Source organism: Eretmochelys imbricata, chromosome 9 (genome assembly GCF_965152235.1).
Source record: "Eretmochelys imbricata isolate rEreImb1 chromosome 9, rEreImb1.hap1, whole genome shotgun sequence".
NCBI classification, from domain to species: Eukaryota; Metazoa; Chordata; order Testudines; family Cheloniidae; genus Eretmochelys; species Eretmochelys imbricata.
In genome coordinates, this window is record NC_135580.1 from 48,818,219 (window position 1) to 48,833,987 (window position 15,769).

A 15,769-nucleotide genomic window follows, 5' to 3' on the forward strand; every position below is an offset into this window, starting at 1 on the left:
TTTGCATAGCCAGAGGTGGGATGGGGAAAAGAAATGTATTCACCTCCCGCTAAATATTTCTCAGGAAATCCACTTCACACATATTGCCCTCAAAAGTCCATTCTGTCTGGCATATTGTTCACTATAGACCTTTGATCATCCAGGCCCACAATAATACATAAATCATTCATTTAATACAAAGGACCCCAAAGATATGTAAACTTATTCAATAAGGTCTCTCTTGCCTTTTCCTGTGTCCAGCTGGTACATGCACAGCTCACAGCCCCACCACTTTCCTACTTTCCCATGACCCCCCTAAATTTACCACTCTAGGGACACAGAGTGGCAAGGAGGAGGAAGGAGTGGGCACAGAGGGGAAGGCACAGAGCAGAGTATTTGTGTGCATGAGCTTAGAACAGCAGGAGATACACTTGTGGTCAGAGCAATGGGTGTGATGGAGGGAATGTTGGAAGAGCTGGAGTGGTATCGGAGCAGTGTGTGAGGTCTACGAGCAGCTGGAAGGAATATGCAGGTTGGAGCAGCGAGGGGAAGTGCGGGGGGTGTTTGAAGAGTGGAGAGGAAAGGAGGGGATCAGAGCTCTGCCGTGAGGTATGTGTGGGGACTTCATCTCTGTCCCAACCCCTCCTACATATTCATGTTCTCACTTCCATTGGGATAGCATGTCCCTTAACTTTGCGTTTCTTGGTTTTCAAAGGTTTAAATTGAGCTTGTCCAGTGCGCCATAGCAGCAGCCAGCCACATTCTGGAAGGGCACAAGGTGTCAGCCACAGGACAACTTTAACTCTGTGTTAATAAAACGTTCTGAGCATTTAATAGAGGATAAGTTACTTCTGCTAACAGCTTGCGGAGTTTCTCTTTTAGCTCAACTGATGGAGGTCTCTGCAGGAGAACCTTAATCTGGTATTTCCTGAATTTAGAGTGTTTGACCTTGCAACCATAACAGTCTTTTAATGTAATATTTTATATGGAATATATTGTTTGCAAACGACATGGAAAATTTAATGGATGAAAGATGCCATGTACATGTCGCTCTTCTGGAAAAAGGAGATATTGCTAATGGTTTTTCAGAACTCGCTGAGTCCTCTGCTAACTTGAAGAAAAAGGCTGACTGTTCGGTGAACTGCCCACATGGAGCTGGACGGATACTGGTAGCTGCTGCCAACAGCTCCCACAGAGCGGGCAGCTACTGTAAGACTCACAGCATAACGCCCTTGTGGGGCGCCATTACACACATGTACACGCAACGGATACATAGTGGCCATTCAAGTGAACGCACACTCCCAAACCCAAGAGCATGCAACTCGCGCGCACAGCATGCACGTGACCAGGCACGCACACAGCCCTGATTTTGCGCCAAGCCCACGGTGGCAAGTGCACGCACAGACGCGCGTGCACGCTCCGATTGTGGCCCGGGAGCGCGCGGGCCGCAGCTCACCCACAGCCGGGCGTGGGGGAGAAAGCTGATGCGCAGGCGCACTCGGACGGGATCTGGCGAGCGCTTGGGGGATGGTGACGCATTAAGCAGGCGCCGTGCGGCGGGATGAAGGTGGCGGTGGCCGGCTGCTGCCATGGCGAGCTGGACAAGCTCTACGAGACGTTGGAGCTGCTGCAGCGGCGGCACAACGTGCGTATCGACCTGCTGCTGTGCTGCGGCGACTTCCAGGCCGTGCGCAACGAGGCGGATCTACGCTGCATGGCCGTGTCGGCCAAGTACCGCCACATGCAGACCTTCTACCGGTGAGCGTCGGGCCTGGCCGCTGGCCCTGCAGACCCCCAGCGCCCGCTTTGGGCGCCTCCGTTGCCGTAGGGAGCAGAGCGCTGACAGATGCGCCACCGGGAACTTCTCCTCCCCGTCCGCCGTCGCGTCAGATCCCTGCGCCGCCGTGTGTGACAGCGGGGGGAGGCTGCGCCCTCTACCCAGACTCGCTGGGTACCTGGAGCTCGAATCGGCCCCCCCCCCCCCCCCCCCGGAACGCGAACGGCCGCTGCCTCCAGGCCCGGGCCTCCCCTTTCTCCTCAGGGTCTCGACCCCCTCCTCGTCCCTACGGGATTCTGCAGCCATCTGGAGAAGGCGGGGTCCCCCTGAACTGAAACGCAGCCCGAAACTGAGCACTGTCGTTTTTATATACAAATACGTACCAGTAGCTTTGTTTTCAGTTTTCAGAGTAGCAGCCGTGTTAGTCTGTATTCGCAAAAAGGAAAGGAGTACTTGTGGCACCTTAGAGACTAACCAATTTATTTGAGCATAAGCTTTTGTGAGCTACAGCTCACTTCATCGGATGTTTTCAGTGTTTCTGTGGACACCTGGTGGCCTGTTAAACAGAATAAATTGGGCCTATCTTTGAACAAAATAGGTTGTGTGGCTGGTACTAGCATTGTCTGCTAGTTTGGGGCTGTAAAAATCTATCCTTTCAAAAACTTAAAAATCCCAACATTTTTGCATGTAGATTTGTATAGGCCCAATCTTTTCTGCTGCTTATGCATGTAAACATCTTGAAATATCACTTGTGTATTGTTAAGATGTTGTTTTTCTGTTTCTGGAATAGGTATTATTCAGGAGAGAAGAAGGCTCCTGTTCTCACGATCTTTATCGGGGGTAATCATGAAGCCTCAAATCACTTGCAGGAATTGCCATATGGAGGATGGGTGGCACCAAACATATATTACCTTGGTATGGAATGTCATTTAATTCTTTGATTTTTACAGATTTAATTATAAATATGGGCTTGAACTTCCAGGGGTTAAATATTGAGGTAATTTCTATAAACTCTTAGATTTCTGACTAGGTTGAGATGCATATTACTGTTTTGGATTTTGTTTTTGGAGTACTGGCTATATAGCATTGGGAAAAGCTCAGGAGGATTCAGTTTTGCTTCAGATGCTCAGTTGAAGATTAGCAGAATATAGTAAGATGACTTTGGCTGGGTGATCTCGTGAGCCCGAGTCTTTGTTTTTAGTGACTTCAGTACTTCTGGGTTCTGTTTTTGGTTTCTTTCTGTATTCTCCAAGGGCCAATGTTTTAAATTATGCTGAGGATTCGCCAGTTTTTCTCTTTACCCTCCATCTCACCCTTTCTATCCAATCTTTGATTTCAAATTGGCTCTGAAATTTCCTGTTGCATGACCTGCAAATGGATGGATTGTATCAAAGAAGATGGTAAGCAGGTGGACTTCAGTGCTGTCTTGTACAATTGAAGATGGCTATGCTTGCATGATGATCTAACAAATTGATGGGATAAGGGGTAGATGACCAGCCATCATAACAAATTCTCTCTGCAACTGAATTTAATCTTTCTTCTTAATCTCTTTACTCATGCTACATTCTTTTATCTCTGCTTATCTTTTCTATTTCCCAGGACCACAACCTGAGTATTATCTCTGATCTTTTTTCTTATTTTGTTTCTTGTTGGTGGTTTCTCTCTAATATTGCCCAAACTAGCTTCTTTATTATCCCTACTACTCCTAACACCCTTCCCTGTGCCTTGGTAACTTTTTACAATTAATGTAACCCACTGCTGGTCCCCTTACTGCTGTCCTGTTTTTGTTCCAGTCCATTTCCATTCCAGTCAATTGGACATGCCACTGCTAATGACCTTTCTCTCCTGCTCCTGTCACTAAATTGGCCTTACTGTTTTCTGGAGTAAGTTTAGGTTCTTTGCTTTTATCTACAAGACCTTATTTTGCATTAAAAAAGAGAGATGGCTAAGGGAGATGATTTGATAAAGGTCTATAAAATCATGAATGGTGTGGCAAAAGTATATAAGGAAGTATTATTTACACCTTTGCGTAACAGAAGACTCAGTGATCACACAATGAAATTAATAGGAAGCAGACTTAAAACAAACATAAGGTAGTACTTCTTCACACAATGCAGAGTCAACCTGTGGAACTTCCTTGTGACTGGGTTGAGCCTGGGGCAGCCCTCACTGGAAATGCTAAGGTCAGGGCAGGCTGCAAAAGGAAGAGCAGATACTCCCAAGTCTAGCGGGTAACACTAAAGTTAAACTCTCCAACCAGTCACAAACTGCTGCTGATCCACCACACTAGTTATCAAGGAGCAAAAAAGAAATCACACAGCCCCCTTTATTGCATTCCAGTCCTTGGGTTCCCAGTCAGCACATAGGTCCAGTACAGTGAGAAGTTATTTAAAAAACTGCTCAGTATACTAAATATTCTTCTGATCCCAAAGGGTCAGCTACGTCACCAGATCAGTATAGGTTTGGATCTTACCCAAAATACCACTCTGCCAGCCAACCCTTTAGTGTCTAAAGGTTTATTATAAAGAAAAAGAGACCAAGAAGAGAGATGTTAAATGGTAAAGCAGTCACACACACACATACACACAAAGACTTCAAAGTCCATCAGATTCCTAGCAGTATTGGTGAGTTTGCTGGTTTGAAAGTCCCTCTGGAATACATCCACAGCTTGGATGGGTCATTCAGTCCTTTGTTCAGAGCTTTAGTTTGTAGCAAAGTTCCTCCAGAGGTAAGAAGCAGGATTGAAGGTAAAATGGAGAAGATGCAGCCGCCTTTTATAGTCTTTTGCCATTCGGCTTGTGCTTCCTCTGTTTCAAACACAAGCTGCCCAGCATATGGCTTGGAAGCCTTTTCTGTCCCTAAGCATGCCCCTAATGCCTTATGATGAGTCATAAGGTGTATCCCTTGCCTTCTCTCAATGGGTCAGTTGTATGGCCCTTAATGGGCCATCAAACAGACTAGGCTGTGCTGATGCCAAACTGTCTGGGGGTGTCACACAGAAGCATAGCACAAGTTTTCTAAGACACACACACATACATATCTATAACCCATAATACAAAGGTGATATTAGGCAAATTGTAACATTTTTGCAGAGATCTTACCTGGCATATCTGGCACAACTCATTTCAATTTTGCAATATTAATATTTATAATATCTTCAAGTGTCCCCCAGATTCCATACAGAGTCACACCCCCCATGCAAAATTGATGCAGAAAGGGGTGTCCCTAGACACTGCTGAATGCATCATAAGAGTTTTTCATTCTTGGTTATGTGTCACTACAGCTTCTAACCCAATGCCAGAAGTATCACTGTATAACAGAAATAGTTTATCAAAATTAGGTTTGATTAGATCAGGCTTTTTTGCTATAAAGCTTCTTTCATTCTCTGAAAGACTTTCTCATCTGATAATACTCTAATATAGACCTTATTGCTTTCAAGGGTGTAATCACCTTGCTGTTATGGCTAAATACCAATGTGGTGGTGTGCCTCAGTTTCCCTTTCTATACAGCAGACTAAATTTGTAAAGATTTCAGAGTAACAGCCGTGTTAGTCTGTATTTGCAAAAAGAAAAGGAGTACTTCTGGCACCTTAGAGACTAACCAATTTATTTGAGCATAAGCTTTTGTGAGCTACAGCTCACTTAATCGGATGCATCGTATGCATCTGATGAAATGAGCTGTAGCTCACGAAAGCTTATGCTCAAATAAATTGGTTAGTCTCTAAGGTGCCAGAAGTACTCCTTTTCTTTTTGTAAATTTGTAAAGGTTTCTCTGCTGTGCCAAGTTTCACAATTGCTTACAAGTATCCCTTGTAATTAAACAAAGACTGTGAATGGCTAGCCAACTACAAAAGCAGGTTCTCCTCCCTTGGTGTTCACACCTCAACTGCTAGAAGAGGGCCTCATCCTCCCTGATTGAACTAACCTCGTTATCTCTAGCCTGATTCTTGCTTGCATATTTATACCTGCTTCTGGAAATTTCCTCGACATGCATCCGACGAAATGGGTATTCAGCCACGAAAGCTTATACTCCAATATGTCTGTTAGTCTATAAGGTGCCACAGGACTCTTTGCTGCTTTCTCTATGCAGTGATTCACCCTGAGGTAACTCAATCAAATCACTTCCACACCCATCAGTTGCAGCAAATAGCTTGCAAAAACTACCATGAAGATTTTTCTCTTCAGGAATCTTTTTTTTTTTTTTTTTTTTCTTTTTCCCCCTTTTTCTCCACAAAAGCATTGCTCTGTGGAGCCACAACAAACTCCCTCTGAGTTTCACTTATTCCAGAGGTAATTCTGGGTGTATTAGGAGGACTTTCACATAACCTCCTTTTAGGCAAGCTGCTAAACTCCATGGTTAAAGGCACTCTTTCCCTAAGCAGCTTTCCTCACTGGCAAAATGCAGTTTACCACACACAAGCTTAGGAACACTTCCTTCTTGGGTTTTCGTCAAGTCCCGAATCACTCTGGGTTAAATGAAATATCCTCAACCATCATAGGCTGACGGGCACCTTCTGTCTGCTCCACAGTTCTCCTTCGTTAGGCACACTGCTATTTGCAACAGACAAACAGTTGGAAACAGTTTTTCCTTCAACAGATAAACTGTTGCTTTCTACAAACAGTGGTTCATCATACTGAGCTACTCTAAGCAAATCATTTTTACTTTGTTCAGTCTCACTTTTACAAACTTCAGTTGCCAGCAATCCATCACCCACCAGAAATCTACCCTTTCCTCCCTCAGTTAGGGCTTCAAACTGACATCAACTCTAATTTTCTCTAAAGAAATATTTTCCTGAGCTTCTTTCTGTGCTTCATTTAACTCTAGATTCACTTCTGAGATATTACACATTCAGAAATTTCTTCACCGTATAAACTGCTTTTCTGACTAGACAAACAGCTGTTTTCCACAGTCCCAAGGCTAGAGACACTCTCTTCCTTGCTACAGCATACCTTGTTAAACACATGCAACTGCTTCGAGTCAAACCCCTCCTTACAAATCTCCCTGTTACAGACAACATACAGAGAATTCACATTCATACTTTATCTAGGACTATGTTAATCAGGGTAATGTCATAACCCAGTTACCACATCATTATTAAACAACATACCAACATTCTTATAAACTGAACAGACTCTATCTCCATCATTGCTGTAGAGAGGAGCTGAGCTTCCAGGATAACACAGTACCTGCTGTTCTTCATTATTTTGATTTGGAGTTTAAGTCTGGCAACATTGGTATCAGCTTGCAGCAGATCCATTTGCCTCCTGTGAGATTTTTCTCTCTCTCTCCAGCTTGCTTGGTTCTTTCCTCAGCTCACCTGGCTCGTTTCTCAGCTTCTTTTTCCAGCTGGGCCAAGGCTTGCTTCTCTTGCATTTGAAGTTCTGCCATTTCTCTCTCATGCTGAAGACAGTGGCTCTCTCTCAGGGCTTGCAGTTTTGACTGTGAATCGCTCATTGTGACTAACTTTAACCTTTGGCACGCTCAGTTTTAAATTTCAAACTTGAAATAGCTTGGGGTTCTGATCCAAAACCCAAATGATCTGGTTCATAGAATATCAGGGTTGGAAGGAACCTCAGGAGGTCATCTAGTCTAACCCCCTGCTCAAAGAAGGACCAATCCCCAATTTTTGCCCCAGATCCCTAAATGGCCCCCTCAAGGATTGAACTCTCAACCCTGGGTTTAGCAGGCCAATGTGCAAACCACTGAGCTATACCTCCTCCATTGTTTAACTACAACAGTGTGATCTGTGGTGCCTGGGGCAACCCTCACTGGAAATGCTAAGGTCAGGGCAGGCTGCAAAAGCGAGAGCAGATACTCCCAGACTGGTGGGTAACACTGAAGTTAAAACAACGAGGAGTACTTGTGGCACCTTAGACACAAACAAATTTATTTCGGCATAAGCTTTCGTAGGCTAAAACTCACTTCATCAGATGCATGGAGTGGAAAATATCGTTGGCAGGTATATATACACTGCACATGAAAAGATGGGAGTTGCCTTACCAAGTGGGGGGGTCAGTGCTAACGAAACAATTCAGTTAAAGTGTAAGTGGGCTATTCTCAACAGTAGAATTCCAAGGGAGGAAAAAATCACTTTTTTAGTGGTAATGAGGCCAATGTAATCAGGGTGGCTCATTTCAAACAATGGACAAGAAGGTGTGCGTAACAGTAGGGGGAAATTAATATGGGGAAATTAGTTTTTTGTAGTGACCCATCCACTCCCAGTCTTTATTCAAGCCTAATTTGATGGTGTCCATTTTGCAAATTAATTCCAGTTCGGCAGTTTCTCGTTGGAGTCTGTTTGAATTTTTGTTGTTGAAGAATTGCCACTGTTAAGTCTGTTATTGAGAGTCCAGGGAGAGCAAAGTGTTCTCCGATTTGTTTTTGGATGTTATAGTTCTTGATGTCTGATTTGTGTCCATTTATTTGTTAAACTGTGCTTCTGATTCCCCCCACTGGTTATCAGGAAGCAAAAAAGAAATCACACTGCCCCCTTTATTGCATTTCTATTTCTATTTTCTGGCTCCCAGTCAGCACTTAGGTCCAGTACTCTGAAAAGTTATTTAGGGGAAAAAAAAAATAAAACTGCTCATATGTACAAAATGTTTTTCTGACCCCAAAGGGTCAGCCACATTACCAGATCAGTATAGGTGTGGATCTTACCCAAAATACTACACTGCCAGTCAATCCTTTATTATGAACCTTTAGTTTTAGGCACTAAAGGGGGGGTGGGGGAAAGAGAACACTTGTTGCCAGGGGATGTTGTGAAGCCAAAACTATAATGGGGTTCAAAAGAGAATTAGATAACACCATGGAGGATAGGTCCACCAATGGCTATTAGCCAAGATGGTCATGGAAAGCAACCCCACTGTTGGAAGACAGGATGCTGGGCTTGATGGTCTAAGTATGGCCGTTCTTATAATTCTCCCCCTCCTAAATCTCATCTCACTTCTGAAATATTTCTCTTTACTGCTCCCTTCTTTTCATCTTATGTTTTTGGTCATCTTTCATGACTGAAAGTCTCCATGTGTGCTTCTGCCAAATACTTATCCTTCGAATTTCTCTTTAAAATTCACATCTTCAATCAATCCTTGCTTTTCATCTTCAGTTATCCCCAGATGACTGACTTTTCTTGTGCTTTTATTCTTGTCAGTCTTAAATTGTAAGACTTAGTTTTATTTTATTTGTAAAGAATCATGAAAATGTGTGGTGCTGCAATGTGAATGACTTCATTTGTTTTGAGCAGGTTAGAAATACAAAAATTGCTTTCTACAATAATAGGTTTTGTCCGGGATTGGAAGTAGTGCAGAGGCAAGTGAACATTTTCTAAAATGCAACTCATTTGAACTATAGTTCTGGATGAGTTATTTTATCCGAATCAATTCTTTTGTACCTAATGCACATTATGTTAAAGTTGAACAGACTAGATTACAATTCCTAAAAGCTCCCTGTTTTGCTGATATGCAGAGAATTTTATTTTAATCTCTTGTCATTCTAGGTTATGCAGGAGTAGTAAAATATCGTGGTGTAAGAATTGGTGGAATTTCTGGCATTTTCAAATCTCATGATTATAAAAAAGGTAATATTTTTTGTAACTTTGACTTTTTATTAACATATACATTCAGAAACATCTTGCAATTAAGATTCCATACTCTTTTTATTAGGTGTTTTATTTATAGTGTGTGTTGGAGAATTTACAGGTTCTCCAAAGTTGCCTGTGAACAGATTTCCACTGTTGAGTCCATATGTCTATGCGCAGACATGGCACCAACTCTTCAAGCTGAAAACAGTCATTGACACCAGAAAAAGAGCTCCCCGTGGATGTACAAGTCTTTGTAGCAATCATCCTAACGTTTCTTTGGCAGCATTCTTTAGTTAATAGTGTCAGTCTGTTTCTTTTACCTATAAAATTGATTATGTAAGTTGGCATTTATATAGAAATATCAAGAGACTCAACTTGAATTTCAGAGCTGCAAAGTCTCAAGGCTTTATTCCCCCACTTATGCTCTGAACACCACAAGCCAGGCTCACCCCTTGCAATTTGATTCCCCTTTCTCCCTCTAAGAACCCAGTCTCTTGTGTGACCTGTTTTTCTTGGTATGTTTCAGGTCATTTTGAGTGTCCTCCATACAATCAGCAGACCGTAAGAAGTGCGTACCATGTGAGGAATATTGAAGTCTTCAAACTCAAACAGGTGGGGAGTAAAGCTTTTTTTTTGAAGAGGGTAGATAATTTTGCATGAGATTAGACTAATCTAGAGATGAGCATGTTGATCTGAATTTACATTATCTGTTTCTATTGACACAATCAAAGTTTGCTTCTGCTATTCACAATAGAAGGTAATTCTACAGGCCTTGTCACTAATCTGTGCATTGTCGCAAGACTGCCTTCTTCAGTTGATAAAGAAACACGTCACGCAGGTGTCCCTCACAGGGTGATGCAAATCCTTAATTACATCCTCTGCAATATCAGCAAATATTCAAGGGGACTTATGTGCATGGGTTAAGAGTGCAGTGTGTTGTGTATTGGGAAAGCTGGAGGCTGTAGCTAACGTTTTGTTTTAGTGTCTGAGAGAGACCAGTGGGTTTCAGTTGGAAGCCGAGGAAGTGCTATATCTGTAGTGGTGCAGAGCCTGGCACTGTTAGCAGAGATGTACTGTGTTGGGATTGAGGTATAATTAAAAGATGTGGCATAGGGTGGCCCTTTGTGTGGGAGGAGGGGACTGCTACTTATTCAGACTTAATTCCTTGCAAACTAAACTTCTAATGGAATTTCCTGAGTATTTAATTCAGTAAGTATGTTTTGGGGAGAAGGCCTGGAAGGGGGAGCAGGGATACCTGCCTCAGCTTCCCTGTGGTGTGTGAGGATATGGCATGAGCAAAGATGTCTCTGGGTGGGTGGAAGGAGGGCCTTCATGGGTCACTTTAGTCTCTCTCACTCCAGCACAATGGTACCTGTATTCTTGGGGAGGGCGACCTCTCAAGTGCCATATCTGCTCTTCCAGGCTGCCATGGCTCATCAAATGGGAGGCGCCTCTGTTAAAGCTACAGAGCTTCAGTAGAGGCTGGTGAGATCTCAGGACTGGAGCTTGTAGCTCCTCTCCCCTGCAAACCCTTGACGTTTCTTCCTGACTAAGACAAGGTTTCAGTTTCCTGTCCATAGAGCATAGGGAGCAGTCAACTTCCCTGAAGGAAATTCAGAGTTAAGGTGACACTTCCCATGTAATCTTAACTCTGCTTCCTTTGATCCCTACCCTAAGGAGTCACTGAATGGGATCGCAGTACTGTCCCTCCCTTAGCCTTTTTGTGAAGTGGGATCTCTGCAAACCAGCAGCGAATACTCCCAGAACAGTCACGCTGCATGGAGTACAATGAGTTTGTTGGACTGTGTGAATAAAAATGTTGCACTGGAGTTGTGCTGGGTACAGAGAATGGCATTCTTGGTTAGGGGAGGTAAGGTACTGTCGTTCTCAATTCCTACTGCCATCCCTTCAGAGACAGTTAAGGTGGTCTGGGAAGTGTCACTATAACTTTGCATTTCATGATTTTCCAGCAGTGGGAGAGGTCCCCGTCACTCCCCAAAAGACCTATCTCTGACTCCTGGAAGATAAAAGGAATACTTTTCCTTTGTTCCCATTCAGAGACTGCTGGTGGCTCTGATGGGTGAGAATGGTCCCGCCTAACCTAGGAATCTGGTAGCACCTTAAAGACTAACAGAATTATTTGGGCATAAGTTTTGTGGGTAAAAAACCCCACTTCTTCAGATGCATGAAGGCATGCATCTGAAGAAGTGGGGTTTTTTACCCATGAAACTTACGCCCAAATAAATCTGTTAGTCTTTAGGGTGCCACTGGACTCCTCCTTGTTTTTGTGGGTACAGACTAACATGGCTTCCCCTCTGATACTTGGCCTTCTAACCTAATCCTCCTAGAGCCACTCAGAGGCCTGGTCTACATTTAAAACTTATACCAGCATGGCTATGTTGATCAGAGCTGTTTTTTTAAAAAAAAAAAGCAAAACGAAAACACAACCCTAGCTATATAGCTATGCTGACAAAAGCTCCAGTGTAGACAGTTACGCAGATAGAAGAGGGCTTCTGTTGGCATAGTTAATGTCCTAGGAGGTCATGTTACTATACTGACAGAACTCTTCCTTTCAGCACTAGAGGACTATACCAACGTAGTTGTGCCAACATAGGGTCTGTAGCGTAGATGTAGCCAGAGTGAATGAGTGACTGCTTCTGCTGCAGCTCAGAACTTTCCCAAGTTGCAGAAGAATGAAACTGACCTACTTCAGTTTCACTGTTGCACTATGAAAATCTCTGAACATGGTGCTAGAAAAATCACAAGCGTGGAGATGGAAAAATTATGATGTAGTTTTAAAAGAGCTATTGAAGTGCCTGTAGGCAGGGGATAGCTAAAATACTTCAAGAAAATAGCATAAATGGTGATTGAGAGTAACACAGGGAATCTCACCCATGCTTAAGTAGCTTGCCAGCTCAGAGAAGATAATGTATGCCAATAGAATACAACTAACTTATAGTTGTAATAACTATAATTCAAGCATAGTGATACTTTCTTCCAACGTTTTCTATTGTGTGAATTTGCTTTGTAAATAGCACTTATTATATGGCTATAATTTTAGAAATTCTTATGTCCATATAACTGCTTGACATTTGCCTCTGAGGGGAGATATCAAAACGATACTGTGCACTAAATGCTGGCTTACCTGTCCCAAGGAAAGCAAGAAAGTGGCACACAAACCATAGAGTTTAGAGAATGCAAGATCAAACTCAGTGGCACTCCGGAAGATTGCATCCAGTGGTATAACCTCAGTGTTTAGAAAGTCAGACTGTCAGTCAAAATCTGCTCTGGTCAGACAAAAAGAATCAAGTATGCTCCCCCTTCATTAGTATTCATTTAAGTGCTGTTCTTTTTCTATGTTTACTTTTTGCTTTATAGCTAAAGCATCCTATGGATATATTTATGTCACATGATTGGCCAAGAAGTATATATCACTATGGAAACAAGAAACAGCTTCTTAAAATGAAATCTTTCTTCCGCCAAGAAGTGGAAAACAATACATTGGGAAGCCCTGCTGCTTCAGAGCTTCTGCAGCACTTTCAACCCACGTATTGGTTCTCAGCACATCTTCACGTAAAATTTGCAGCTTTAATGCAACACCAGGTAACAAATAAATAAAAGCATGTTGTGTCTATCTCAGGTTTCTAATGCCAGTAGCCAGATCCACACAAGCATTTTTCTCTTGTAAAAACTTATTTGCTTTTCCTTTTATAAATGTATTTTCATAGAGTTCATGGAAAGTACTCCTACCTATATTAAGTAACTATTAATTCACCCTAATAATCAAAGGCATAGCCTAAGCTAAAGAGTCTTAACTCATGAAGACAGTGAATGTTATAACTTATTCTGTTTATAAGGGTATGTCTACACTACAGAATAAGGTTGAATTTATAGAAGTCGTTTTTTTTAGAAATCGGTTTTATATATTCGAGTGTGTGTGTCCCCACAGAAAATGCTCTAAGTGCATTAAGTGAATTAACTCGGCGGAGTGCTTCCACAGTACCGAGGCTAGAGTCGACTTCCGGAGTGTTGCACTGTGGATAGCTATCCCACAGTTCCCGCAGTCTCCGCTGCCCATTGGAATTCTGGGTTGAGATCCCAATGCCTGATGGGGCTAAAACATTGTCGCGGGTGGTTCTGGGTACGTATCGTCAGGCCCCCCTTTCCTCCCTCCCTCCGTGAAAGCAAGGGCAGACAATTGTTTCGCGCCTTTTTTCCTGAGTTACCTGTGCAGACGCCATACCACGGCAAGCATGGAGCCCGCTCAGGTAACCGTCACCGTATGTCTCCTGGGCGCTGGCAGACGCGGTACGGCATTGCTACACAGTAGCAGCAACCCATTGTCTTCTGGCAGCAGACGGTGCAGTACGACTGGTAGCCGTCCTCGTCATGTCCGAGGTGCTCCTAGCCACGTCGGTTGGGAGCGCCTGGGCAGACATGGGCGCAGGGACTAAATTTGGAGTGACTTGACCAGGTCATTCTCTTTTGTCCTGCAGTCAGTCCTATTGAACCATATTATGGTGAGCAGGCAGGCGATACGGATTGCTAGCAGTCGTACTGTACCGTCTTCTGCCAGGCAGGCAAGAGATGAGGATGGCTAGCAGTCGTACTGTATCATCGTCTGCCAAGCAGCCATGAGATGTGGATGGCATGCAGTCCTTCTGCACCGTCTGCTGCCAGCCAAAGATGTAAAAGATAGATGGAGTGGATCAAAACAAGAAATAGATCAGATTTGTTTTGTACTCATTTGCCTCCTCCCCCGTCTAGGGGACTCATTCCTCTAGGTCACACTGCAGTCACTCACAGAGAAGGTGCAGCGAGGTAAATCTAGCCATGTATCAATCAGAGGCCAGGCTAACCTCCTTATTCCAATAAGAACAATAACTTAGGTGCACCATTTCTTATTGGAACCCTCCGTGAAGTCCTGCCTGAAATACTCCTTGATGTAAAGCCACCCCCTTTGTTGATTTTAGCTCCCTGAAGCCAACCCTGTAAGCCATGTTGTCAGTCGCCCCTCCATCTGTCAGAGCAACGGCAGACAATCGTTCCACGCCTTTTTTCTGTGCGGACGCCATACCAAGGCAAGCATGGAGGCCGCTCAGCTCACTTTGGCAATTAAGAGCACATTAAACACCACACGCATTATCCAGCAGTATATGCAGCACCAGAACCTGGCAAAGCGATACTGGGCGAGGAGGCGACGTCAGTGCGGTCACGTGAGTGATCAGGACATGGACACAGATTTCTCTGAAAGCATGGGCCCTGCCAATGCATGCATCATGGTGCTAATGGGGCAGGTTCATGCTGTGGAACGCTGATTCTGGGCTCGGGAAACAAGCACGGACTGGTGGGACCGCATAGTGTTGCAGGTCTGGGACGATTCCCAGTGGCTGCGAAACTTTCGCATGCGTAAGGGCACTTTCATGGAACTTTGTGACTTGCTTTCCCCTGCCCTGAGGCGCATGAATATCAAGATGAGAGCAGCCCTCACAGTTGAGAAGCGAGTGGCGATAGCCCTGTGGAAGCTTGCAACGCCAGACAGCTACCGGTCAGTTGGGAATCAATTTGGAGTGGGCAAATCTACTGTGGGGGCTGCTGCGATGCAAGTAGCCCACGCAATCAAAGATCTGCTGATATCAAGGGTAGTGACCCTGGGAAATGTGCAGGTCATAGTGGATGGCTTTGGTGCAATGGGATTCCCTAACTGTGGTGGGGCCATAGACGGAACCCGTATCCCTATCTTGGCACCGGAGCACCAAGCCGCCGAGTACATAAACCGCAAGGGGTACTTTTCAATAGTGCTGCAAGCTCTGGTGGATCACAAGGGACGTTTCACCAACGTCAACGTGGGATGGCCAGGAAAGGTACATGACGCTCGCATCTTCAGGAACTCTGGTCTGTTTCAAAAGCTGCAGGAAGGGACTTTATTCCCAAACCAGAAAATAACTGTTGGGGATGTTGAAATGCCTATATGTATCCTTGGGGACCCAGCCTACCCCTTAATGCCATGGCTCATGAAGCCGTACACAGGCAGCCTGGACAGTAGTCGGGAGCTGTTCAACTACAGGCTGAGCAAGTGCAGAATGGTGGTAGAATGTGCATTTGGACGTTTAAAGGTGCGCTGGCGCAGTTTACTGACTCGCTTAGACCTCAGCGAAACCAATATTCCCACTGTTATTACTGCTTGCTGTGTGCTCCACAATATCTGTGAGAGTAAGGGGGAGACGTTTATGGCGGGGTGCGAGTTTGAGGCAAATCGTCTGGCTGCTGGTTACGCGCAGCCAGACACCAGGGCGGTTAGAAGAGCACAGGAGGGTGCGGTACACATCAGAGAAGCTTTGAAAACCAGTTTCATGACTGGCCAGGCTACGGTGTGAAAGTTCTGTTTGTTTCTCCTTGATGAAACCCCCCGCCCCTTGGTTCACTCTACTTCC

At 44.2% G+C, this 15,769-nt stretch overlaps 1 protein-coding gene across 1 annotated transcript in view; it reads left to right on the forward strand.

Moving 5' to 3' along the window:
- Positions 1 to 1,505: 1,505 nt before the first annotated feature.
- Positions 1,506 to 15,769, forward strand: part of DBR1 (debranching RNA lariats 1) — a 28,486-nt gene continuing 14,222 nt past the window's right edge. Inside the window, exons 1-5 of the mRNA XM_077825995.1 lie at positions 1,506 to 1,737; positions 2,547 to 2,671; positions 9,252 to 9,332; positions 9,862 to 9,947; positions 12,714 to 12,938. Coding sequence (XP_077682121.1) covers positions 1,541 to 1,737; positions 2,547 to 2,671; positions 9,252 to 9,332; positions 9,862 to 9,947; positions 12,714 to 12,938 — 714 coding nt within the window. The 5' untranslated portion in view covers positions 1,506 to 1,540. The remainder of the gene's footprint in view (positions 1,738 to 2,546; positions 2,672 to 9,251; positions 9,333 to 9,861; positions 9,948 to 12,713; positions 12,939 to 15,769) is intronic.